Here is a 27,891-nt window from a genome sequence, read left to right as displayed (position 1 = left end):
CATTGTGGCCATTTGGGGAGTGAACCAGCAGATGGGCTCTCGCGCTGTCTCTCCCTCTAACTCTGACTTTCAACTAAACAAACATTTAAAAAGCATCATCATTAAATTCAAACTTTGTGCCTTTGCCTGCTGAAGGTAGAGGCTCAGAGCTACTCTCACGTGGTCAAACCTGCCTGCCAGTGTTGAAGATACAGAGAGTAGCATTAAACCAGCCTTTTCTCACAAGGATGGAAAACAAGCTAATACATTTCAAAATGTAATTCGATGTCATTTAGTGTTCTACTTGTGTACTATGGAAAATCTATTCCAGAACTGAATCAGGACCTCAAACCCACATCCAAGGAAAGGCTCAGCTACTCAACTAAGTAACAGCACACATGCCCCATGGTCATACTACCCATGGGTTTGTCTTGAAAAGCCCAAGACCTCAGCACGCAGACATGAGATCCCAGCTCTCCCCCTTTGGAGAATGACAAGAATATTGACGAAGGAAAAGGTAATAGAAATAAAGCATCGTTCCCAATCTGAGGACCACGAGAAATGGCACTGTCATATTTTATCAGAATCCTTATTTGATTAAGCAGGTGAGACTGGTGTGGGCAGAGGGACCGCTAAGGAGCAGGGCAGGTATAAAGGAGGCTGGATGCTTGTTCTGTGTTTTCAAGAAATCAATGAAAATAACAAATGGCCCTGGAAGGTAGAAAATCACTGGGAAGAATGTGAATTTCAATTAGGAAAGATAAATGCCCTCCATACAGTTGAAAAGATGACATTTGATAAGCGTTTTCTGCCTGCAACCATGCAACCCGTATGAACAAAAAAGAGCGGAAAACGTAAGTAAGAACAGCATGCGGGACTTACTGGTAATGAACCCAGGACGGTCCAAGGGTTTTCTTGAACTGGGCGAGTCCCACAATGTCAATATAAATGAGCTCCACAATTCTGTCTCCTACAGTCGGGCAGCCAGACCGGTTTCCTACAACCTTCTTCATTATTCTAGGGAAAAGGCAGACGAGAGAGGGTAAAACGGACATCATTTAGTCTGAGACATTCCATGTGCCAACTTGAACAGGCACATCACCACCCTTCAGATCCTTCTGAGGGATGCCAGCCTGGCCCCTCCCCATCTGCTACCTATTCAAACTCAGCCAACCCTGGCTGCTGATTCCAACTCTTGAAAAAGCAAATGGCGAGTATGAACACAGCCTTTAAACCCAACTTGGGTGCAAATTCACCTGCACTCTGTAATGGCTGTGCTACCGTGGACGAATAACTTCATCTCTCCGAATCTTTCACTTCCTTACCCTCCAGAACAAAGAATTGGGTACAAAGATAATATCCTTCTTCCTTTTTTACTGATCCAACACCTCTTTCTGGCAATGTGTGCAATTTCTGACCTCTAGAGTACTGTTTTTTTCTGTACTCTCTTGCAGTGTCCCCTAGTTTTTCTCCTACTCAAAGTGTTCTTTCCATCTAGACACTATTACACAACCAGCACCTAACACAAGAGACTTCTTTGGGATCCAAGGTCATATACAACACCATAGGAACAGGATGAGACATACGTGATTTCCACACCCCTCTCATCTCTAGGATGTTCACTCTAGGGATTTTTTTCTGGAAATACTGGACACGACCTTTGTCCCACCCACCATCCACCCATCCAGAAATACAAAAGCGCCCCAGCACTCAGAGAGTGACCATGCACTTGACAGTACACCAACTTCATGTGGGGCAGTTAGGAACAGCTCCCCACACTGCCATTCGCTCAGAAACCAGATGTCAGTGTGGCCTCAAATCCTGACTCAAACCCCACAGGAATCCTTCACCAGGCTGTGGACATCCTACCCGGAAATTCAAGAGTCACCCACAGGACTCTGAGTTCTACGGCTCTGTACGGGGCCGCCTCAGGCCCCCTTCCCCCTCTCCTCTGGGTTTCCAAGATTTAAGAGCTCTTTAGGACCAGTTTCTTCCCAAGAAGAGATTTTATGTAAAGGTGCAGAAAAGTTTGTGTAAAGGGGCAGAAAAATGAACTACTTTAATTGTCACGGGTCATGTTTTCTGTGTCCCAACCACTCAGCTCTGCCACTGTAGGATGACAGCAGGCATAGACAAGAAGCTATGGATGTGGCTGTGTTCCCACAAACTGCTGAGCCCCACTGTGCTGACCACAAGGCCAGCCTGCATCCGGGGGTTCCCAGTCCTGTCTGTCCCTTGGCATACCTGGGCCATCAGAGCATAATGGCTGTGTCCTACCCTAGAGCTGGTGCTGTCACCAGGCTATAGACTGCACATGGCCATTTACAAAGATCCCCAAACTTCAAATAAAACTGAAAACGAGACCCCTGGGTGATTCTAACATGCAAGCAGATTGGGGGACCACTGTTCTACATTGCTTCGCCTAACTTACCTTCAATAAAACACATTCAGTCCTGGTCTCCATGTGCAAAGAGCTCTTACAGATGTTTCTTTCATCACTGCACGAAGGGTCGGCTCAATGAACCCCTACTATGCCTTTCCTGATCTCCCCACTTGTCACTCATCCCTGAGTGCCACAGTACTCCATTTGTTCACACACCCACTCATTCAATAAACAGTTATATGAGCAGCCACAGTGTTGTATGTCCTATGAGATAAACAGAGTGAATACTATTGCTTCCTGCACTCCCTGTGCTTACATCCCAGCATCTATACCTCAATTAGCACTAACAGAACTGTAATTTGCATAATTACACTGTCATACATTAGTTGTAATTATCAACAGACTGCAAGCCCCTTGACCACATGCTAGTCACTTGTGTATGTCCCGTACAGAAAGCGTGGCCACGGAAGGTACTGAATGACCACATGCAAAGCCTACGAATGCATCCTCTTCAGCGACTGCGTGCCTACCCCATCCATGTGTGTTCAAGCAAGCAGGAGGCAGCCCTTGAAAGGAACAGAGTGGTGGCTACGTGTGCAGAAGACCTCAGCCCTGAAAGGAGCCACGGATCTGTGGTGACAGTCAGTAGACACAGAGCTGAAACCCAGGCTCTCCCACCTACTATCCATGTTACTGCCAACAACTCCTTGCCGGTTTACCTTTAAAATGCTGACAGTGGCAGCACCAATGCTGAGGCAGTAAGGGTTCAATAAAACACTTTAAAGTGCTTGTATCTGGCAAGTAGTAAGCAGTCAACAAAGGCTAACTGTTAAGAGTCATCATCAGCATTATGGCGGTCACAGTGTTGATACCACTGTGGGAACTGCGGCCTTTATTATGGTGCCTGGCATACGAAAATCATGAACAAGTGATGGCTGGTATTACTCTTTTTATCTCAACACACAACTGCCCAGCAAGTGTGCATCCTGGACCTAACACGTGCGGCCTCTCTGGGTCTGCACGATGTAAGAGGAACAGGGCGGGATATATTTGGCTAGAACACCCCTCTCATCTCCAGAATGCTCACCTAGCTATTTTATCTGGAAATATTTGACGAATATTTGACAAAATATACAGTAACCTGGCTGTTGGGTAGAAAGTCTCCATGGGCAGTTATCCAAGAGTGAAAGAGAGCTGAATTCCTGCTCAGCCAGCTGTGTCAATCGGAGAGGGATTCAAAGGCTACAGAGAGAGGCAAATATCAGTGCTATAGAAAACCCAGGTAGAGTTACCAGACTTGGAGTTGGAAGTTGGCTAATTGAAAAGGGATTGGATCCGGGCCTTTAGGAAACTCATTTTTATCCAAATTAAATTATAAACAGGAACCTGCCCTGTTTTCAGATTTGGAAAGCTTGATGTTGAGTAGGCAATGGTATGAATTGCACCAAGAGACAGGGAATTAGCAAAGTCAATAATGTCCTGTGCTGCAGATGTTGGAAGCACCTGTAACAGCAAAGAATAAGCTCCTTAGTTTGCATTCTCAGGCATTCATTTATGAAGCCTCGGGAGCCTGCAGCTACAATGAAAACATATTATCCTTTTCACAGTGTATGTATTTAGCTCCTGAAAATAATCTTCTTATCTCCTGTTTAGTGAATTATCACTTTCATTTTCCTCCACAAGAAATTACACACTAATAGAGGGCTTTAAGAGTTTACATTTTTTTGTGTGTATTCAGATTTTAAAATTGAAAAGTAATCTCCTTACTCCTTGAGCTCAGCCAGTGAAGCTGAAATCCTAATGTCATGGCCCAGTAAGTACAGGGATGTAATTAAATCACTCCACTGAACTAATTCACCAAGAGGACCACCGCTGAATGCTGTCTCTGCGATCTTAAATCCAGATTCCTTGGTCAGGAGGCCCAGGTGAACCAGGACCTGGAAAACAAAAAAGAGACATCTTCTGAGCCGTACACGACCAAGTACACACTCTGCAGTAATGCACCAACAAGTAACCATCTGACTCCAAAGTCATGCTTACCCTCTAATGGAAGATACTGTGAGATGAACTGTTTTTCTAAGAAGTGCAAAGGAGGGAAGGGAATCATTTTTAAAAATTGTTTTTCTTTCAAAGTTAGAGACAGAGACAAAGAGAAAGCAAATTTGGTTTATTCCCTGAATGAACCACAGTGCCCAGGGCTTGGCTGTGCCAATGCCAGGAGCCAGGAACTCAATATGGGTCTCCCACATGGTTAGCGGAAACCCCAATACTTGACCCATCACTTTCTGCTTCCCATGGTATGCATTAGAAGGAAGCTGGAGTCAGGAGCAGGAGCCAGGACTCAAAACCAGGAACTCTGATGTGGGATCCTGGCATCTTAAGTATCAGAAATAGCATCATTATTGCACTTGGTACAGCTATGAGCAAAAGGTACAGTGATAACACTGCTTTTAATACTCGGAGAATATCTGTAAAATCGGGATTAAGGAAAGTCAACATAGATAATATAGTATCTTTCAAAAATCTTGGGCATTTTCCTACAGGTAGAGTATTTCTAATCTTCTACCATGGCAAATTTCCAGTGCACAGAAAGCAGACATCACAATACAGACAATCCTCATGTACTGACCACACAGCTTCTGCAATCTCATGCCTAATCTCATTCTACACTCTTCATTTCCTCCCAACTGCTCCAGATTATCTTGAAGCATATTCTAGACACCATGTCCTATCTCTGTAGATATTTCAGCATGTATCTCTAGAAGAAACAAACCTTTGCTTAAAAAATACAGCCACAACACCACTCTTTTCCCTAGAGAAGCCAATTCCTTAGTATCACCCAATATCCACTTAGTGTTCACACTTAAACTCTCTTAATTTCTTAAGTGCAGTTGTGTGATTCAGAAGTCCAAGCACATCCACTGTAGTTCCTTATCCTTCTTTAATATACACAGTCCCCTACCACTTTTATCCTAAGAGAGAATGTATAATTTACCAAAGACATTGGCTTATATTTCCAATATGGTTTCCTACATTCTGGATTTTGTTGATTGTGATCCTCGGGCATTGAATAATAGATTCTTCAATCCCTGGCAGTTATAGTAAACTAATAATTGTATCTACAGACACGACCACATTTTAACTCAGAATTTTTTGGTATCAACTTTCTAAGTGGTGCCATGGGAACATGTCTTGTATCTGGGTATGTTAGCAGCCAATGATAACCACTAACAAGAGCTAATAATCCATCAGAGGTTGGTTACAAAAGCATAATATCCCATCAACCCTGCTTTATTCTTTGGCTGGGAACATTTCAGTGAAGAGCAACTATGCCTACTGATTCCTGGGTCACCCTGAGGGGCAGTTTACAGAAAATTAGTCTGATAAAAACTTTGTTTCTCTTTCCCAGTTTTTAGAACTACAAATTGTTTTCTAGCGTACTCTAATGATGATCCACCATCTTTTTGGTTCTTTAATTATAAAATCAAACCGTGGATATAAGCATATTTCATATGTTTCAATAAGTCCCAGTCATTATCCTCATGGAGTATCCGACGTCTGAGAAGCCATTTAAACTGGCTTCTGAGCTTTTAGGTAGGACACAATGTTCTAAGCTCACCCTACATAACTTTCGTCTCAAATGAGTCATTTTTCCAACAGCTTCTTGTACTACCTAGAGTAAACAACATTTAAAGATCACATTCTGGAGCTCAGGGGTCTCTAATTAAATCAGTATTTGTAGGCCTTTCAGTAGCCATACCTAGGAAATTTACTTTTCCTCAAATTTTAAATAAATCATGAGATCCTATCAATATTTCCGATGTAAATTCAGAATTACAGCATTCTCACATAACACTTGGTTATTTCAAGCCTCCTACACTGAAAAAAAATCAACTTTCTCAAAGACACTAACATCATTGTTCATTTATTTCCCAATATTCACAACAGATTCAGAATGGGAGTATCAATACTGTAACAAATCGCACAACTGGTAGAGTGAGACAGCGGTGTAGTTCTTTTTGCCTGTCACGATATCCCAACAGAAATGTTCCATTTTATGAGTTCTAAAGGCCAGAAAATGAGTCCTCTCCGTGTGCTCACATCTGAACTGAGTGGACGTGTCGTCAGGTCATTTGTTTCCTTTTCCTTGTGCTTTTTAGGTATGGCACTTCTTTGTTTTTGGCAATTAAATTTTGTTTTGTTTAATTATTAACATAAAACAGTTCCAGGGCTAATGCACAAAATAAGGTATTTCCAGACAAACCCAGATTCCATAGCTGTCATCTCCCTGCGATTCCTTCTCTTCCATTTGCCCATTTTTAACTTAGTGTGGTAAAATGCACACAACATAAAACTTCCCATTTTGAGGGTACACATCAGAAGCACTAAGTACACTCACACTGTGCAACCATCACCACCATCCATCTTTTTAATTCCATGGTTTATCTTTCCACTTAAAAAAATACTAACAAGAAACATTTATCTTATATATATGAGTATATGTAGATATCTATTTGTATATGTAGATATAGATATATATGTTCTCCCTCTTGGGGCCCATGCTGTGGCGTAGCGGGTAAAGCTGCTGCCTGCAGTGCCAGCATCCCATATGGGCGCCAGTTCAAGTCTTGGTTGCTCCTCTTCCAATCCAGCTTTCTGCTATGGCCTGGGAAAGCAGCAGCAGGTGGCCCAAGTCCTTGGGCCCCTGCACCCATGTGGGAGACCCGGAAGAAGCTCCTGGCTTTGGATAGGCCCAGCTTCGGCTGTTGTGGCCATGAGGGGAGTGAGCCAGCGGATTGAAGACCTCTCTCTCTGTCTCTGCCTCTTTGTAACTCTGCCTTTCAAATAAATAAATTATATCTTTAAATTTTTTTTTTTTAATTCTGTATTTGTCCCAATGATGTTATATAAAGTTCTAGAAGGCTGGATTCAGGTGAATGAGAGAAAGGTTGCTGTTAGTCCGACAGAGACAGTTAGGTGAGTCAAAGGACAATCTCGCAGGCCAATACCTTGTTTAGCATCATCCAAGAAGCTTCACTGGGTACCTGCCAAGGAAGAGCAACTGGGGACAGCAAACCCAAAAGCAACTGTCCCACAGACTAAGCAGGTTCACCCCACGAGACTACCACCAGAGACAGGATGTTTCTCTGTCTTGTTTCCAAGCAAAAATTACATTTTCAAAGCAAACTGGCATCTCACGGAACTGAATTAGTAAGGAACTCACTTTCTTCCGCTTTCTCTTTTCAAGATTCTGCTTTTCCGCCAGCGATCTGATCGCTTGGATCCACGCGTCAGCCATGCGCCGGATCCGCAGCCTCATCCATCGGAACTCTTCGTGCTTTTTCATCATACTGTAGAGAATGTTAAAATCCGTCCGAATTTCTGCCTGGAAACAGAAAGTTCATAAAATGAATAGAAGATAAAACGCCAGCAAGCATAATGGTTTTCATGATGTGACATTTGAAAACTTGAAAGAGATTGTCAGTTACATCCAGGGCTTTGAGAGAGAGTCCCGTCGGCTGCACAGCTTTTACTTATGCATCCCGGCATTGCAGATGAAAGCAGGGACTCCAGACGGCTGCTCTGCTGCAAGGGACATCATTAGAAAATTAGAAATCAAGAGAGGCAGCACAGTCACCGCAAAGCCTTGAGCTACTCAAGTTCAATTTTTACGACGAGTGTGCTTGATGTACCTTGAAATTCTCTGGGTCCAAATTTACGGTGCCACTTGGCTCTATGGCCAGGCAGACGACTCCTGGGAAAACTGAAATCAATTCTTAATGGGATACCAGAGACATGGCGCAGGATGCCAGCAAGGCTCTTTCTGTCCTCAAAGTTAAATACGGAAATACATGCTCATCGTTCAGTTTTGTCCCAGTCCAAACAAACAGAAACTTATGATTTGCTAATGAAGTTAAAGGGCAGGAATACGGTTTTGCCACCACAGCTGAACACAATTTAAAATACAGACCAGAATAATTTAAAAGCCTTGCAGAATTTTTTTTCCTAATAATCTGGATAGCATAGCTGGATACATGCAGTGACTGGAAGAACTGAGACAAAAGATAATAGCACGATTTATTTCACAGAACCCCCTAACCACACGGAATCTAACTTTGAGCAGTTCAACACAGGTCTTTCTGAAAAGTCCCCTTTCCTGGATTGAACGATTTTTCCACGATCCCCAGTCAATAGCATGGGTCAGCAAGCTACCATCCTTGGGCCGAATCCTCCTCATTGCCTATTTGTGCATAAAGTTGTATTGGCATACAGCCACACCCCTTAACTTACAGACCGTGTCTGGCTGCTGAAACGGCAAAACCGGCCTGCCATGAAGGAAACATTTATTATCTGGAGAGCAAAGGTTTGCTGATCCTTGGCCCAAAGAATAAAGGCTTAGGCACTCAATGCGGTGTAAAAAGCTTCTCACAGCCCCGTGCTAACTTTTCCAGTGTCCTCTGGCTTGTCCCATGGAACCACACTCTAGGACACCAAGCTTCCACTTCCCTGTCAGAAGCACCCTTCTCTTCTCAACTCTGTATCAACTCAGCCATCATTTTAAATCCAGCTCCAGCATCATTTCTTTGTATGCAACCCACTCTGACCCTGACGGCTGAGATGGCCTCTTCTTAATTGGTTTACAGTGGTGGGCGTGGTAGCACATGATAGACCACACCCCCATTAGCTAACCAAGGGCTTCCATGTGTGGTACCAGCTCCCATTCCTATCAGTAGCTCAGCAGTTAGAGAATCGCTCAGTAAATAAACCTATGCCCAATGGTTGAATGATGTGGTCACTCAAACTTCCACAGGACTGGTAGAAGAAGTCCTTCAGTTCAACACTGCTCGAGATGATAGATGGCACTTCTAGAAGAGTGCACACTTATCATTCAGGGGCTGACGCCAATGCACACGGCAAAGCAAAAACTTTCCCAAATCACTCACCAATGAATTATGATCAGCTTCTTCATAGGGATTTTTTGCTCTCCAAGGTAAATGAGGACACCAATTTTCAACCTGAAAAAACAGACATTGGCGACACTAAGTATGCTGGCCCACATATGAATGAGTCAACGTACATACAAAGCATCAAGAGCGGTTCACAAGGAGCGCTCTGTGAACGCGGGCTTTGCTATCAGCCAAACTTTCATGCTTGCGGACAGAGAATTCAGATCCAGGTGCCCTCTCAGACAAGGTAACAACCACGACAACCACGGAGGCTCAGCAGGAACATGGGATCGCCCTGTACACCCATCCTCCCCAGGGACTTCTCAGCGACAGTTCCTTAAGCATTTAATCCTCACACTTGCAGACCACCAAGAAGGGGGTTTTACGGAAGAAGTGAAACAAGACATGAACGCTGCTGCAAGGGCATAAACAGGGAAAGGTCCCTGTGTGGCTATTTAAGCAAACGGACAGCAACGACCTGGTATCCTCCATGACACAGCTGAAAGTTAAGAGTGTGCAGGATACCCTGGGTCGGGGGGCGGCATCACTGAGGCAGCAGGGCTGTGCAGGTGACCACAGGACCCCCCCCCCCCAACCCCCGGTCAGCGGAGCAGTCAGGCAAGGTTTGCTCTCTAGGTCCACATGAGTTTTCCAAGAAACATGTCAGTTGCACCAATCTAGAAATTACTCATCATGCAAGGTCAATTTTACTAGGACTAGAAATGATTGGTGTGATTTGCATAAAGTCATTTGCTACTGCAAATCTGAAAGCAATGAGCAGAGGCCTGCGAAGCTTGGGGAGGGCTGAGACCCTGGATGGGAAAAGCTCCATGTTCTTCTCTTATACAGTGAAGGGAGACATTTGCCATGTTTGGGAATGACTTTGGAGTTTCAAAAGGACTCTCCATAGGGAAAGCTGAAATGACTTTTACTCATCAATAAAGAAAACCCTAACTTGCCACGATCTTATAACCTTACAGCAACATGACCACACAAGACACTAACTGGAGCGCAGTAAATGGAAAAACATCCGAAAAGACACGTGCGATGGCCAAAGCATCAGCTGGCCCCAGCAGCACCGCACACATCTCAGTTTCTCAGGTCAGAACAAATTATTTAGCTTCAATTACATTTTTGTAAACGGTCTCAATAAGGCATCTCTATAACACATGTTCACTATAAGAAGTCCAGAAACGGATTGCAGTGTTGATATAAGATCTTCAACCTCTAAGAAAAAAAAAAGTGGGTGGGATGAGCAAGCAAGGCACAGAGGTGAAACAAACTTGGTGCTAAATAACCACGGTGATGTAGCAGCCCATCAAGATAAAAAAAATCCTCATGGATATAGCCTGATGGGGAAAGATGAAACAAGCCTATGAACAGAGAAATCAGCGAAAAAGAAGGAGTTACTGAAACCAGGTACTGACAAAGCAAGTTACCAACAAGAGTCTTCCATGATCTGCTGATGAAAATAGAATCTGAGGTGCTCACCTAAAATCTAACTTCCCGATGGACTCCTTCATCCTAAGGAATACCTCTTTGAAGCCGAGCATTTGTCTTAGTTCTTCCTACACTTAACTACTGGCTACTACTCTGCGAGGCTCCAAGGCCATTCTTGCACATCCAGATAATACAGTTGGTCCCATTTAGCTTTTAGCAAGAAATTTCACTGTTGCCCATGCATGCCCCACGGTGGAAAAAATCAATTATGGACAACTTAACACAGAAGGGGAGGGCAGGCTGCAAGGTTGTTTAGGTACACAGTGATAGGATAACTGGTTAACAAAATAATTCAATACCATGTAAACCAATTACCCACTGGGGAGAAGGAAAACACAACAAAGCATTTCTTTTCTTCCTGAAACCTCAGAGGATTACCAGGGCTGGAAGCCAGCCAGCACAGGCAGTCCCTGCCAGCATGGAAACAAGTAGCCTCCGATAAGCACCACTCTCCTAGGAGCACCAGCAGTGACATTCAGCCAAGATCTTGCTCAGGGCTCAGAGCTCGGCTTCCTAATCCCCGTGTTTTGTGTCTCATCTGTCCAGATGCCCTCACCCCCACCACCACAAATCCTGCCAATAAAGGAAACCCCAGAGGGAGCCCACCACCTTGCTGACCTGGAAGCACTTGGACAAGTTTGTGGAAAATGCAGTTAAAACATTTGCTTATTTTGGTGGGAAAAATGTATTTTTTAAATTCATGCACTCAAGACTATTTAAAAAATACTCATGGAAAATGCATATTATTAAAAAAAACTACAGTTAGGTTTCAAAATTTTTTTGCACGAACATAGATTTATTTAATTATATTTTTCCATCAACGTCTGGAAGTTGTCTTGTGTTTCAAATTGTCCGAGCAGCTCCCTCTTCTGTAGCACTCAAGATTTCAGCATCCTAGACCTGCAGGTGGCCATCTTCCCTCCCCTACTGCCTGGGACACGTTCTTCCCAGCTGTGGCCCTGGGAGTTCTCTTCCCGGGGCCAAGACTTCGAATTTGCCCTCAGTGCAAGGACACACTGGCCTCCCCCTCCCTCCCACCCACACCACTGTCTACCCCCATCTCTGCTCTGATGGGCTGGGCAAGCTCTCCAGTCGTCCGCCAGGGAAGAGACCGGATATTCTACAAGTACTATAATTCACGGCAGTAAGTACAAGAATTGCAAAGTGCCTGAGTTCACAGCAACTCGCACGCAGCAATCGATAGAGGCGCAGCACCCTTACTCTGACAACCTCCCACGTGAAGGCACAACTCCTGAGACAGGAGCTCATCTTCTCAGGGCGCTGCCTCAGGCCACAAAATCAAGCAGCAGCAGAAACAGACCAAGCACAGCCAGGCGGGAACTTAGGAACACGCATGCGTATTCCACAGAGCGATGGCCTGCAAATCGTTGTTCGTCAACAGGGAGATACAAAGAGACCATTCCGTTTGTGACATAGCGCTTCCCAATGATTGAACCTTCTCTGAACTCAAAAGGTTCTGCGGCTTCATCACGAGCATGGTGAATCCAGGCGTTCTCTGAAATCCTAACAGGTCTAACGAGTTCCTTTCCAGGTCCACAGGAAGAAGGACTCATTCCATTTAAGGAAAAAGAAAGCATGCACACATACAGATACCTCATACAGCTCAAGCAGGAATTTAAAGGGCAAAAGCGGAAGTAGCAAAACTACAATTCACGCATGTAGGCAGGTATAATACGGTCTACCTCTGCAGTAAGGTTCTGCTCTTTTTTTTTTTTTTCAACTTTTATTTAATGAATATAAACTTCCAAAGTATAGCTTATGGATTACAATGGCTTTCTCCCCCCGCCCACCATAACTTCCCTCCCACCCACAACCCTCCCCTTTCCTGCTCCCTCTCCCCTTCCATTCACATCAAGATTCATTTTCAATTCTCTTTATATACAGAAGACCAGTTTAGTATATATTAAGTAAAGATTTCAACAGTTTGCACCCACACTGAAACACAAAGTGAAAAATACTGTTTGAGTACTAGTTATAGCATTAAATCACAATGTACAGCACATTAAGGACAGAGACCCTACATGAGGAGTAAGTGCACAGTGACTCCTGTTGTTGACTTAACAAATTGACACCCTTGCTTATGGCGTCAGTAATCACCCGAGGCTCTTGTCATGAGTTGCCAAGGCTATGGAAGCCTTTTGAGTTCGCCAACTTCGATCTTATTTAGACAAGGTCATAGTCAAAGTGGAAGTTCTCTCCTCCCTTCAGAGAAAGGTACCTCCTTCTTTGATGGCCCGTTCTTTCCACTGGGATCTCACTCGCAGAGATCTTTCATTTAGGTCGGTTTTTTTTTTTTTTTTTTTTTTGCCAGAGTGTCTTGGATTTCCATGCCTGAAATACTCTCATGGGCTTTTCAGCCAGATCCAAATGCCTTAAGGGCTGATTCTGAGGCCAGAGTGCTGTTTAGGACATCCACCATTCTATGAGTCTGCTGTGTATCCTGCTTCCCATGTTGGATCGTTCTCTCCCTTTTATTCTATTGGTTAGTATTTTCAGACACTAGTCTTGTTTATGTGATCGCTTTGACTCTTAGTCCTATCATTATGATCAATTGTGAACAGAAATTGATCACTTGGACTAGTGAGATGGCATTGGTACATGCCACCTTGATGGGGTTGAATTGGAATCCCCTGGTATGTTTCTAACTCTACCATTTGGGGCAAATCTGATTGAGCATGTTCCAAATTGTACATCTCTCCCCTCTCTTATTCTTATATTTAACAGGGATCACTTTTCAGGTTCTGCTCTTTTCAAAGAGGAAGGATCCATCCCTGTTAGGGCTTCTTCTTTCTTGAATGATGTGCACTGGTTTTGCTAAAGAAAAGCCAGCACTGCAGCGCAGTGGGTTAATCCTCTACCTGCGGCGCTGGCATCCCATATGGGTGCCGGTTCTAGTCCCGGCTGCTCCTCTTCCAATCCAGCTCTCTGCTGTGGTCTGGGAAAGCAGAAGATGGCCCAAGTGCTTGGGCCCCTGAACCCACGTGGGAGATCCAGAAGAGGCTCCTGGCTTTGGATCGGTGCTGGGGAGTAAACCAGTGGAAGGAAGGAAGGAAGACCTTTCTTTCTCTATCTCTCAAATAAATAAATAAAATCTTTAAAAAAAAATTCGCTGATTTATAGATTTCATGCTGGATTTTTTTTTTTTTTTTTTTTTTTTGTGACAGGCAGAATTAGACAGTGAGAGAGAGAGAGAGACAGAGAGAAAGGTCTTCCTTCCGTTGGTTCACCCCCCAAATGGCCGCTACCGAAGTCAGGAGCCAGGTGGTTCCTCCTGGTCTCCCATGTGGGTCCAGGGGCCCAAGCACTTGGGCCATCCTCCACTGCCCTCATGGGCCACAGCAGAGAGCTGGACTGGAAGAGGAGCAACCGGGACAGAATCTGGCGCCCCAACCAGGACTAGAACCTGGAGTACTGGTGCCTCAGGAGGAGGATTAGCCTAGTGAGCCACAGCGCCGGCCTCATGCTGTATTTTACAGTACTAAATGTTACCAGAACTAAATGGGAAAAATGTTTAAGATAAGTCTAAGATTATCTGTGGGTAATGCTATTATGGCTGCTTTCCATTTTCTTTTTTTCTACTCTGCATATTGTAACTTTTAAAAGTGTACTTATTTTTATTGATTTCAAAGGCAGAGAGATCAATTTTCCATCTGCTGGTTCACTCCCCAAAAGGCCACAACAACCATGGCTGAATCAGGCTGAAGCCAAGAGCCAGGAACTCCATCAGCATCTCTCATGTGGGTGGCAGGGACCCAAGTACTTGAGCTTTTATTTGCTATCTCCCAAAATGAGCATCAGCAGGTAGCTGGACCAGAAGAGGAGGTGGCACTGAAACCCAGGCACTCCAATTACAGGTTGTGAACATCCCTAACTGCAGCATAGACCCCCACACCACAAAGCCTGGCACTATAATTTTATTTTTTACAATGAATATTAAAATTTTTTTAAAGATTTATTTTTTATTTATTTGAAAGACAGAGTTACAGAGAGAGGTAGAGAGGTCTTCTATCTGCTGGTTCACTCCCCAGAGGGCCGCAACGGCTAGCGCTGCGCCAATCAGAAGCCAGGAGCTTCTTCTAGGTCTCCCATGTGGGTGCAGAGGCCCAAGGACTTGGGCCATCTTCTACTGCTATCCCAGGCCATAGCAGAGAGCTGGATCAGAAGAGGAGCAGCTGGGACTAGAATCGGCACCCATGTGGGATGTCGGCGCTTCAGCCCAGGGTGTTAACCTACTATGCCACAGCGCTGGCCCCAGTTGAAAATTTTAAAAGAGATTTCACACATGGCCGGCGCCATGGCTTAACAGGCTAATCCTCTGCCTTGCGGCACCAGCACACCGGTTTCTAGTCCCGGTTGGGGCGCCGGATTCTATCCTGGTTGCCCCTCTTCCAGGCCAGCTCTCTGCTATGGCCTGGGAAGGCAGTGGAGGATGTCCCAAGTCCTTGGGCCCTGCACCTGCATGGGAGACCAGGAGAAGCACCTGGCTCCTGGCTTCGGATCAGCGAGATGCGCCAGCCGCGGTGGCCATTGGAGGGTGAACCAACGGCAAAAAGGAAGACCTTTCTCTCTGTCTCTCTCTCTCTCTCACTATCCACTCTGTCTGTCAAAAAAAAAAAAAAAAGAGAGAGAGAGAGATTTCACAAACATATAATCATTTACTGCAGGCTTGTAATATTCCATGTTCTCTAGAAACAAATTCAAAAAAACCTGCACACATTCCATCACTTCCCCTCCTAAGACCCCTATGCCGTGGTTATGGATGCAAGTTTGGTTGTTCAGCATCCCCCCGTAGGTCCATACGTTAGAGGTTAGCTCCTCGTCTTAGGTTAGTGGTACTAAGATGGTAGCAACCTAATTCCATCACAGTATTAGTAGGTGAGACCTTCGAGGGGTGATTGGTTTGGCTTAGGTTGTTAGGGTGCGGCTCCCACGATGAAATCTCCCTGATTTTACAAAGACACAGGTAGGCACCTGCTCCCGGCTTCCTGCTTCTCACACTCTGCCACTGCTGTCCGCCACACCAGAGACCAAAGCGAGGGGGCCACATGACCTTGGCGCTGAAGCTCCACAAACGTTTTCTTTACACAGTTACTCACCACAACTATGTCATCACAGACATGAAAAGTAATACAGGGCTTTCCATCCTGTTACACAGGAGGAAATCAAAGCTGGAAGGGATTTTCCCGAGGTAGTCCCGTGACTGAGTGACAGCCTGGGTGATAACCAAAATCTTCCGCTTCCCTGCCCGGGACACATCAAGGTCACCCGGAGGCCAGGCAACAGCAGAGTTACCAAGCAGACAAAGAGGACTGAATCTGGGATCCACCAAAACGGATCCCATAGCCAACTCTGCCAACAGCTGGGTCCGCAGCCTCAACTGCCTGGCTTCCATGTGTCCTCACTGACAAAATGAAGGGGCTGGACGGGGAAACCTTTGTGACTCTGGTATCCTGAAAGACCAGAATTTCATGTTGTCATCCTGTTAGACTACTTCTGTGTATATGGATACAGGTGACTACTATCTATTCATTTGATACACTGATCTCTCTCCACCTTCCCCCCTCCCCCTTTCCTCCTTCTCCCCCCGCCCCCTCCCCATACCTGTTATCCTGATGGATCCAAATAAAATCACTTATTAAGGGACATGCTAAAGATTTTTTTTTTTAAAATAAAAAGCATTTCCATCCACTATATATTAACCCCTGTCTATTCTACTTTCTCAGGTTTCAAACAGGAAATGGTGAAGATGTCTCCTCCTGTAAGTGCTAAGTGGTCTGGCATCTTGGGTGGGGATGGTGGCGGGGAGGAAGATGAAGGGCAAGAACAAAGACTACGAATGTGGATGTGTTGGGAGCCCACACGGGGACCAGCCCTGTGCACTCGTGGCCTCATTCGGTCTTTCCAGGAATTTCTGGGAAAGGCTATCACAGGGGAGAAGACATGGAGGCACGGAGGGAACACGTGAAGGACTGAAGCTGATCGCCCAGGCCCGGAGCAGGTGCACTTGATGACCACTCACTAAGCCCACACTCCCAACACTTGATTCCGAGAGCATTGTAAGCACAGTCCAATCTTCACTCTGAGGGCGCTGTGTCCTAAATCTTCTATATGATTTCCTGTGTTCCCACTGTGGGGCAGTACGGTTAATGAAACTGCTAACAATTCTCTGCTTCTACCTCTTGCCCTTCATGTGCATTCTTTGTAGCAGGAGCCACTGTTTCAAAAGTCTAAATGAGGTCACGTCCACACATCTGCAAACCCTTGACTGGATTTTCACTGCTCTCAGAACACAGCCCAGGATTTCTACCAGGGTCCTACGGGATCTGACCTCTGCCCTTACATCCCGCTCTACAGAAACCAACCCCCTTGCCAAGTCCCAAACCATGCCAAGCTCGTTCTGATCTCAGCAGGGTTGCCAAGTTTAGAGAAGACAAACAAAGAAAAATGATATTCAGTTATATTTTAATCACAAATTTTTTTTTTTCTGTTTTGGTACAAGTCTGCCCTGTGCACTGTTTCCACAGACTTATACATTAAAAAAATGTGTTATGTACCTAAAAATTTAAATTTCATTGGGTGTCTTGTATTCTACCTGCTAATCCAACACCTCAGGGCACTGGTATTTGCTGACCCCTCTATCTGCAACACTGTACTTTGCAGAGCATCCCACATCTCGCTTACTTCCACACCATGCTCACAGACAAGTCTTCCCCCACCTCCCGGCCTGCTCACTCCAGCCCCTCACCCTACTTCGTCTGTGCTCTGGCTCCCCTCCCGTGGAAAGTATCTGATGCACTGAATTACTGCTTCACGTCCCTTGAGGACAGAAACATCACCTGTCCCATTCACCACTGTACCCCAGCCCTGAGCACATGCCTGGCACACAGTGGGTCCTCAACGGACACCGGGCGAGTGCTGAGGCAATCAGACACTACTGGAGCACTCAGGATCGTCCTGCCAGTAACGCTCCTTTCCCAATGACTTCTCTCTTACTAGCGGGACCTTCCTGACAACACAGCCAGCCAGGTGGGGCGGCTTTCTCCTGGATGCCATGAGGACAAATCCAGGCAGCAACTCCAGGGAAAACGCAAAGCCACACAGATCAGTGATGAGATCCAGAAAGACCGGTGGGTCGCAGGTGTTGGCTCCAGAGGAATCCCTCCTTACCCACAAGGGATCAGCTCCGCTCCACATAGCTAAGACATGCTGTGCCCAGAATAAACCCTACAGGGCACCCACTGCCTATGCACCCACCGCCAACAAAGCTCACCCATCAGGCAGGAGTGGCAACGGGGTAACAATACTCAAGGACAATATTAGTATCAGGCTATGAAGAGTTACTTAAAACATTTAAATTGCTTACTTCTAGAATTTTTCCATATAACACTTTCAGACCCCAGGGACCAGACGCCATGGAAAGTGAAGCTGTGGATATGCGGGGGACGATGGTCACCTGTACCACCGCCTCTCCCCACAGCGGGCAGGAAAGCTATCGACACACAGCATGAGACGGGCTGTGTGCAAGGGACAGCCAAGCGCTGGTGTCATCCACCAAGAATTCCACTCAGGCTCTGAGGGAAGGGGCAGGACTTCAAGGGAAGCCGCAGGTCAGTTTTCAGTGTGCCATAAAACCACGGGCCTCTAATGAGTGCCTGACACAGAGGTCGAAAAATCCATCCCAAAGTGCTGCACGAAGAGCAAAGTCAATTTTCCATTACACAGGGGAGGCAGCAAATGAATTGTTGGGTAGTCAGCCACACAGACGGCACAGAGGAGCTTCTTATACCAGCTTGCACCAGGCACACTGGGAAGACTGGTTCCATCCAGCCCACACCCACACTGAGGACACTTGCACAGGTCCCGTCACCCCATTTTAGGAGGTAGTCACAGGCTAGAGGTGAGGAATACAGCCTCTCTTTTGGATTCACTGCGGACCTGGCCATGTGATGGTATGTGGTAATAAGAATGAATGACAGGGAAAAAAGCTATGCCTTCTAATATAGCTGGCCCGTCCCATCCTAGCATGCTAATCCAACCCTCATACTCTGATAGATACAATATTACAGAACATCCTATGGAAATTGGTAGGAAGCATTCAAAATACTGGTTTCATGTCTCTACTTGCATGCCTGTCAGACACTAATGTCGCAGATTTGACAATGATATTTCTTTCCAAGCTGAGAGAAGTTGTGGCTGTGAGAACTTACCCGTTCTGAACAACAACAAAACTACTGCCTATTTTTTTCCTTTTAAAGATTTTATTTTTTTGAAAAGCAGAGTTGCAGAGAGAGAAGTGAAGATGGAGAGAGATATATCTTCCATCCACTGGTTCACTCCCCAAATGGCTCCAACAGCATGGGCTGGGCCAGGCTGAAATCTTGAGCCAGGAGCTTCCTCCAGGTCTCCCCCATGGGTGCAGGCCTCAAGTACTTGGGCCACCCATTACTGCTTTCCCAGACACATTAACAGGGAGCTGGATCAGAAGGAGCAGCCAGGACTCGAACCAGCTTAACTTGCTGCACCACAATGCCGGCCCCAATGCTGCCTATTTTTACAAGTACTTTGAACAGAATCATCCATTCAACAAACACAAATGCTGAGGCACCACCATACGTGACAACAAAGTGACACAAACTCTCGGCAGATTATTTTTCTTGTGGCTGTATTAATCTTGGCTATTAATGGTCACCCCAGGGCCCTTGGAGCTGGTGTTCCCACTGCCTGCCAAACATCTGATAGATGTCTGCATTTCTTACTCTCTCACCTTCAAACATCATCCCCTTACCATCTTGGCAGGAGGCCTATCTTGACCACTCTATCCCAAACTGCCACTACCATCACTTTCTTAAGTACTTCTTCCCCATTTTACTTTTCCCCATGGCCCTAGGAGATTTTAGATCTTTACCTTTCTGATGTTGCTATCTCCTCTCACAAAACATAACCTCAGCAAGGAACATTTGCGGTCCCCAAACTTTAGTTCCTACTGAGAGGAACCAGGTAGCCCCTGGATACAGGCTGGTACCCAGGTTTAAGGCAGAAACTGGGTAAGATGAATGTAGAATACGTTGTCATACCAGAGAGCAAGAAAACTATTAAGAATCACCAGGGTCAGGGCAAAAGGACTCGGAAGGCAACATGAACAGGTTCCCACAAGCCCAGGCAGGGACGACTGAAGAGTCAGTAAGAAAAATAGTCAACAGTTCAAAGGTAACAATATTTCCTTTTGCCAGAGATGTCATAATGATAATAAAAGCAAAGTGCTGGTCACCAATGCGACATGGGAAGGAAATAAAGGCTTGCTACATGAATTAGGAGGGTGATAAACACGAGATGAGGAGCCCTGTGCCTCCACAGAGGTACTACTCTGTATTAAGGAGCCTCTAATGAACTGATGAATGACAGCTAACATCACCAAATAAGCAGGTGCAGTGGGTCAAGCCACCACTTGTGACACCAGCATCCCATATAAGAGGACTGGCTGGAGTCTCATCTACTCTGCTTCAGATCCAGCTCCCCACTAAAATGCCTGGAAAGGCAACGGAACATAGTTCAAGTGCATGGCTCCCTGCAGACCTGAATAGCGTTATTGGTTCCTGGCTTTGGCTGGACCCAGCCCTGGCTGTTGTGGCCATTTGGAAAAACAACCAGAGGACAGATCTCTCTGAATCTCTCACTCTGCCTTTCAAACATATAAATAAATCTTAAAAAAAAAAAAAATACACAGGCAGCATCACATACGTCCCGACACAAATGTGCAATGCCATCCATGTGAAAAACAAAGCCTTGCAAGATAAATATTCAGCCTGACTGATCAAGACTCAAACCTAACCATCAATTTACAGGAAATAAAAGGGGCCAAGAATCGGGTTACACAGAAACACACGTATGAAAAACTAAGGCAAATGAGGACTTTCATTCAAAAATAAAGTTGCAAGGGTGAAATAAGAGATGGAAGGAAACCTAAAATTGAGAGACTTGGAGACACCACTAGTTCCAATTTATGGTCCTTGAAACCCGGTTGACATATATAAACTGTAAGTTACAAGCTGATACCTCATTGATAAGCTGAGAAAATAGGGACACTGATCTGGCACTTGGTGTACTAACAGATTATTTTTCATGTATGAAGTGGCACCAGTAGCTACAATGGCAGTGGTTGCAGGTTTCACAAGTCTCTTACGGAGCTACATATTGAGCTATTTATAGATGACAGACTGTTCGGATTTGTTTAAAAACAATGGAGCAGTGGAGGCTGTCAGTGCAAAGAGCGTGGCCATGAAATGCCAACTGTTAAATCGCAGTTGGACCCCACAGCATATACCGTGGTTGCTATGCTGTTCAATTTTACTACTAAAGTTTGGAACATGGACCTTTCATAAACAGTCTTGGACATGCCACAGGAATTCCAGGGAGCAGTATCCGGAAGTATATAAAAAGCACACTGGAGAAGCCCCAGACTGCTGAACTTACTTCAAGGAACAGTCAGAAGAGGCAGTGGGTTTAGGGTGTGGCAAGTCACACCCTTTCCCTTTCCCTTTTTTTTAAAAAAAAAAAAAAAAAAAAAAAAAAAAAAAAAAAAAAAAAAACAGAAGCCAGAGGCAGCAGCCCAATTGTGAATGCTGTCCCATGTGAAAGGCACAAACAGGAAGAAGTTCCAAGTGGGGAACAGACTGTGGGGACGGAAGTCAGAGCCAAATACTCTGGCTTTATTTTTTTTTAAGGGAAAGGGTTTATTGGGGAACACCCTACAGACCTGAGTGAAGGGGCGGCGAAGGAAAAAAGAGGAGGAGACTGTAAGAGAGAGAGACAGAAAGGAGGGAGAAGCCAAGAGAGCACGTGTGCAGGAACAGGCCCTTTTAAAACTTTGCCTGAGGGTGGGCAGGGAAGCAGGAGCAGTGGATCCCATTAGGATTGGGGTGGAGCCTGGCTCAGGTAGCTGGGCTGTGCGGCCACCTGACTAAAACCGCACCAGTTTCCTAACATTCCCCCCTTTTGTTTTTTATAAAGCAGGATTTGTATGGGGTTAGATTAGTCCCAAAAGTCCAGGAGGGGTAGAGGGACAATGATCTGTCTTTAAAGCTACTTCCTGCTGACATGGGGTGGTACTCTTTGCTGACATGGGGCGATGTCTCAGGTCACTGTCTCCTGGGTGGGGAGCCGAGTATATTCCTATAGCAGCATTTGGTTGACCGCCTGGTTGTTGAAGGCCTTCGTTTGTTCCATTATAACTTGCTGTAAACACTGTAGTATAAAAGGGTTGAGAATAGTAACCAATGATCCTAAGAGTAGCATTAACCATTTCATAGAGGAGAGGAAATGGGGGGTCTCTGGACCCTTGTGGGGACAGTTTGATGGATGTGGCTTAAAGTTGGTCCCAGCCAAGACTGGGAGAAAAGGCCACTTAGCTTTTGCAGGTAGCTGGGCTTGTCTGTAGAGAAATTCTGAACAATCATACAACATTAAGTGGGGAAGAGGACCATCAGTACGCACAGGTTGGGAGTAGAGCCATTGGTGGTAGAGTAGAGGCTATGGTTAAAAGGAATGAGGCCCAAGTGGGCTAGATACAGAGGACAGAGTTGTTAGAGAACCTAAGAAAGGTGCTAAGCTACAAATAAGTTTTCTGATTGAGAGGCAAATAGAACCTGACAGAAGGGGCTCGATAATAATCAGGTGGGCTTTAAAGCGTTGTAAATTATGAGGCTCAGACTCATCTATCTCTTCATATAGCCTACATCCTAAGGGAGGTGTGAACCTCCTTGGGGAAGGCACCCTGTTGACTTCCATTACCTAGCTGGCCTGGGAGGAGAGCTGGCCAGGTAAAGGCAAGTGGCAACTCCAAAAGGAAATATACAGTTCTGCCTGCAGTGTTACTGACCCTATTTGGCCATCTCCTCAGCAGCAGTGGTCACCTTGGAAGCTGGGCTGAGTGAAGGGCTTTTCAGCTTAGAGCCAATAAGATCTGTGGCTCTGACCTGGGCATCCTTCGATTCCAGGGCAGGTCCATTTCCAGTGATCCAACTCTTGGCTGGCAGAGCTGCCAGGGCTCTTCACAGCTGACTTCTGCTAAAGCCCAGGCTTGTCTGGATTGTTTTAAAATAATCCTGTTCCTAAGGAGGTCTTCGGAGCTCAGGTAATGAAAGCAACGGATACGCGTAGATGAAAAGAGACACCACCAAAGGCTGACCTCAGGAAGTGAAAAGAATGTGATCATAAATCTGTCACCTGCTTTACTGCCCAGAAATCATGTCATGGAAAAGGAACTTCTATCTCAAATGGCTCCACGTTTCAGAGATGCGGGTCGCTATTCTCCGGCAGCACCCTGTGGTGTTTTTAAAGGACTGCCTGACCCACCTGGAGACGTTACTTAAGTTTCTTCATTCAGCTTTTTTCCTGCACCCTAAACAGTCAATTCTTGCTCGCTGCCCACTTTGACGAATTAGTCTGTGCAACACTATTTTCAAGTTATCTTTAGCAGCCAACACAACCCATAAATCCAAATCATTGTACTGGTTATTAGGATTTCATTTCATGCTCGCGTTCACAAACATTTAAGCTTTCAACCTTTCCTGTTGGGCATTAATCTTGGCATTAATCAAGGGATTAAGTACGCTGAATTTAAACTCAAGGTTAATAGCGTGCTCAGCCAATATTAGTTTTACATATTGCCCAGGGAAAACAGAAAGAGGCAAAGACCTTTATTCCTCTTGTTCATGAAATGGAAGGGACAGATTAATGAGGAAGACATGAAATTGCTCCTTTTGTTCATTTTTGAAGGACAGATGGACACACACACACACAGTGCAAACCAGCATTGGAGGCAACAACTTGAACACATTCTAAGACTACCAAGCAATCACTGGGCAGTTTGATGACTTCAGAGCAACTACACAGCAGTAGCAACAGAAATGCCTAAAAAGCCTGCCGAAACAAGAATTTGGGGAAAGTGTAGACCCTGCTGGTTTCTAGAACAACCATGTAAAGAGAAAAACTGTGGGAGTACCCAACAGCTCAGCATCACTCATCAATCTCATAAAACAGGGGTGAAGAACTTCATTCTCAATTTTGTGAATGCTGATAGCAGGAAAAGAGCCTGCAGACACCAAAGCTAATATACCTGACAATGACATTCAGACTCATTACGTCATAGGCACTTGTCTATTTTTTTCCAACTGAATTAGTTACATGGCTCACAGAAACAGACATGGAGAATGAACTGCCTGATGTTCCACAAACATCAGGCTGCCTAATGAAGCATCCACTCACTTCCACACTTGGAATGGCTGACACCTGGTTTTTAATGAGTGACGGCCTCAGGACAGCTGGTGCTGGTGCGTGTGTGCGCGTGCGTGTGTAGGGGGAGAGGGGATCAAAATCACAGAGAATTAGAAAATGAGCGATGGAGACCAATTCAGTGTAACTAGCTAAATTAGCACCCTATTTCAAACACATGCGCACTGAATGCAAAATGATCCAAAACTACAAGTCACCGCCTGAGTTCCATTTGCCCTCAAGGGGAAGAGCGGGGGTGAGGAGTGCTCAGTGACTTCAGCTGTCGGGTCTCTGGGTCTCTACGACTCACCAGGGCTGAGAGGCTGAAATGAGGCTGAGGATTTGTGTTTGGCACACAGTGGGGCTTCGATGACATTCCATTGCTCTGGCTGTCTGCAACCCAAGCTTCGCCCTTCAACATGAGCATCAGCTTGGGTTTCTCTCGCACCCCAAGCCCTAGGCTGGTGTCCGACCCATCAGTTAGCCAGGGGGAGATTGTAAGGGATAACACCAATGGCTTCACTTGCTGGCATTTAACCCCAAACGATGGCTGGTAAGGGTCAAAGTTTGAAGTTTATAAGGCCATACTTCAGTGGACACTGGCACAGGGAGAAACCATGAGAAAGATAAAATGAAAGAAATTGCCGGCGCCGTGGCTTAACAGGCTAATCCTCCGCCTTGCGGTGCCAGCACACTGGGTTCTAGTCCTGGTTGGGGCGCTGGATTCTGTCCTGGTTGCCCCTCTTCCAGGCCAGCTCTCTGCTATGGCCCGGGAAGGCAGTGGAGGATGGCCCAAGTCCTTGGGCCCTGCACCCACATGGGAGACCAGGAGAAGCACCTGGCTCCTGGCTTCGGATCAGTGAGATGCGCCGGCCGCGGCGGCTATTGGAGGGTGAACCAACGGCAAAAAGGAAGACCTTTGTCTCCATCTCTCACTGTCCACTCTGCCTGTCAAAAAAAAAAAAAAAAAGAAAGAAAGCAATGGGGGCCGGTGCTGTGGTTCTAGTCCCGGCTGTTCCTCTTCCAATCCAGCTCTCTGCTATGGCCTGGGAAAGCAGTTGAAGATGACCCAAGTCCTTGGGCCCCTGCACTCACGTGGGAGAGCTGGAAGAAGCTCCTGGCTTCACATTGGTGCAGCTCCGGCCATTGCGGCCATCTGTGTAGTGAACCAGCAGATGGAAGACCTCACTCTCTGTCTCTACCTCTCTCTGTAACTCTTTCAAATAAACAAAATAAATCTTTAAAAAAATGAAAGCAATGGCTCAGAATGTGGATGCTTTAATTCATCTGGGGACCCACTCTGAGAGGCATCTTTGTGTCTTTTAAGATTTCTGTTGAAGTGCTGATGTTCAAAATGCAAACAAAAACCAGTTCTCTGGATAAGGACTACGAGCGGAATGAAGTCACTGGCATGGGTGTGGATCAAGTTGACAAAGCAGATGAACACGTCCCTCCCAATCATTTTCCCAATTGCAAGAGGCACTTGGCCTCTAATACAGGAAACACACATTTTAGGGCTCAGAGAAGCGATGAAACAGGGAACATTTCAAGACAGCAGAAGACAAAAGGAACAGACGACCAGGTTAGCAAGCAGCTCCAGAAAGCCACAGATACTGCCCAAGATTTAAAAAATACTAGAACAGAACTAATGGGCTTTGGGAGCCTTCTCTCCTTGCACAAGGGCCAGTAGGAATGCAATCACAGCATTGCACCCGGAGGCTGTGGGCCAGGTGCAGGGAGCTCACCGCAAGTGAAGCGGCACATTGAGCAATGCATGCATGCATGAGCTGCCTTAGCCACTTCACGACACATACACCATATTGCATCTGACAACTGCATACAATGTTTGTCATTTAAGAAAGGAAGAGCCAAGGCAAGCAGTTGATTTTGTACGTGACTGATGTCAAGGGACATACAATTAAATAACTAGGTCATGGGGGAAGGAGAACCAGGAATGGATTCTCCTTCTACACCAAGGTTCCACAGGTAATGTGTGAAGCTAGGCAGCAGCCCCCAGGGCTCCCCAGGTGAGGCCAACACTAAACCTGGTAAACGTGTCAGTTAGGTGTATTGAGTGCCTTCTCGCTGCCTGGCTCTACTCTGAGTCTGTTACCATAGAAACTCAAGCATCTCCACAACATCCTCACGGCGGGGGTGGGGGCCTTTACAAACAAGCAGCATTTAAAGTATTCCTTTATGAAGGAAGAAGTCGCGAGGCTAAGGGACCTTTGGCAAATCGCAGAGCTGCGAGGCTAAGGGACCTTTGGCAAATCGCAGAGCTTGGAAAGCAGCAGGAGGGAAGGCCGTGGGAGGCGTGAGGCTGTCTCCCTGCAGCCCTGAGCGTGCTGATGAGGTTCCTCGCTAGCTCTCACGGGCATGGCTGCGGGTTGTCTCACCTCATGTTCCTGTGCTGCGAGCTTCATCCTCCGTATGGCAACACTGGGAGGTGTAGGTCACTGGGGGCTCTGCCCTCAGAAGGAATTGTGGGACTCCAGTCTCTCTGGCTCCCTGTTCTGAGATGCGATCCCTTCCTCCCATAAACACTCCTGCCACTGCCATCAGCCATGAAATGGCCTTTCAGCACCCACAAGTGTGAACTGAATGCATCTCTTTGCTTTAAAAACTTAGCCTGTCTCAGATATTTCATCACAGTAACAAAAGAAAAATAGGCCAATAGAGGTATCTATAACGATGCTACAATAAAACAGATTATTTTTACAAGGTCAAGTTCAAGAGTATTTTCAGATTAAAACTTCGAGAAAGAGGTTCCTATTTCTATCCTAAGGGGAAGGAACTCCACCCCTTCCTGGTCCAATTATCTGCATTCCTGCTTCCTCTCCCATTCTGACAATGATGAGTGGTGAACAGGCAAGATAGCCTGTGAGAGCTGGCGTCCCCTCAGGTCACAAATGTAGTGCTATCCCCTCACTTGTCAATCAAAATGCCCTCTTTCCCAAGATGCACCTGCTTCATCTGGGACCTAAGGGGGATGCCATGGAAGTATGGCTATTAAGCTCCAGGTGGAATTTATGGAGGTACCGTAACATTTCCAGGTGGCTTCGCACTAGTAGAGGCACCACTCTTGACCTCATAAAAGATGCCAACACCATGGACCGTGGCCGGTGGTACAAGCAGGTGCTCTCTTCCCCTCTCCCCACTTTTGGACAATCCTCTGGCCCCCTTAACCACAGGTATTTCTGAGTGGGGCAGCCCATGCTGACACATGAATGTCTATTTTTCTCTCCCACTGTTAAACAGATCCTGTCCCATTTGTATACCTATGTAAATGCACTTAGGATGTGGGCCTCTGCGTGAGGCATCGACCCAGAGTAAAATTAATATGCCCTATCCCACATCCACTGGACTCCTGTAAGATAATGAACGCATAGCATGGTGCTAAGAACACCAGGCAGGGCAAATATTGACAATCAGTGAACACAAGTTCAAAAAGCACTCAGCTGAACAAGAAGAAAAACACGATCATGGACATAAGCAGCAAGTGAAATGGGCCAGCAAAGAGCATCCCACGCTTCAGAACAGTCAGGGCTTCTGAAAGCAAACCTCGGCCCCTGACCACCAGAGCAAGTGGCCCCATCCGCTCCACACTCCCCTCAATTCCCCTGCCCCAGGCCCTCCTATTCTCCCCTAAAGCTACCTCTGTCCCAAGATTTCTGTGCCTTTTTCTCGGAGTCTGGACCACGCGCCCATGGCTTCCCAGTTCCAGCCCCGGGGGTTGGGGGGCAGAGAAGGAGCAGGAGTGGGCAAGTCGAATCCTCTGCTGTTGTCTTGGCA

The 27,891-nt window shown here is 46.0% G+C and overlaps 1 protein-coding gene across 4 annotated transcripts in view; it reads right to left on the bottom strand.

Moving 5' to 3' along the window:
- Positions 1 to 27,891, bottom strand: part of MGAT5 (alpha-1,6-mannosylglycoprotein 6-beta-N-acetylglucosaminyltransferase) — a 372,713-nt gene that overhangs the window by 119,753 nt on the left and 225,069 nt on the right. For all 4 annotated transcript variants that reach the window (XM_062199312.1, XM_062199298.1, XM_062199317.1 and 1 more), the window contains 4 exons: positions 9,307 to 9,378; positions 7,587 to 7,748; positions 4,130 to 4,299; positions 862 to 996 (listed from right to left, as the gene is read on the bottom strand). In XM_062199312.1, the coding sequence (XP_062055296.1) occupies positions 862 to 996; positions 4,130 to 4,299; positions 7,587 to 7,748; positions 9,307 to 9,378 (539 nt within the window). The remainder of the gene's footprint in view (positions 1 to 861; positions 997 to 4,129; positions 4,300 to 7,586; positions 7,749 to 9,306; positions 9,379 to 27,891) is intronic.

This window comes from Lepus europaeus, chromosome 1, assembly GCF_033115175.1.
Source record: "Lepus europaeus isolate LE1 chromosome 1, mLepTim1.pri, whole genome shotgun sequence".
In the NCBI taxonomy this organism is placed as follows: Eukaryota; Metazoa; Chordata; class Mammalia; order Lagomorpha; family Leporidae; genus Lepus; species Lepus europaeus.
The sequence above is the reverse complement of the archived record's forward strand: the minus strand, read 5'-3'. Positions and strand labels throughout refer to the sequence as shown.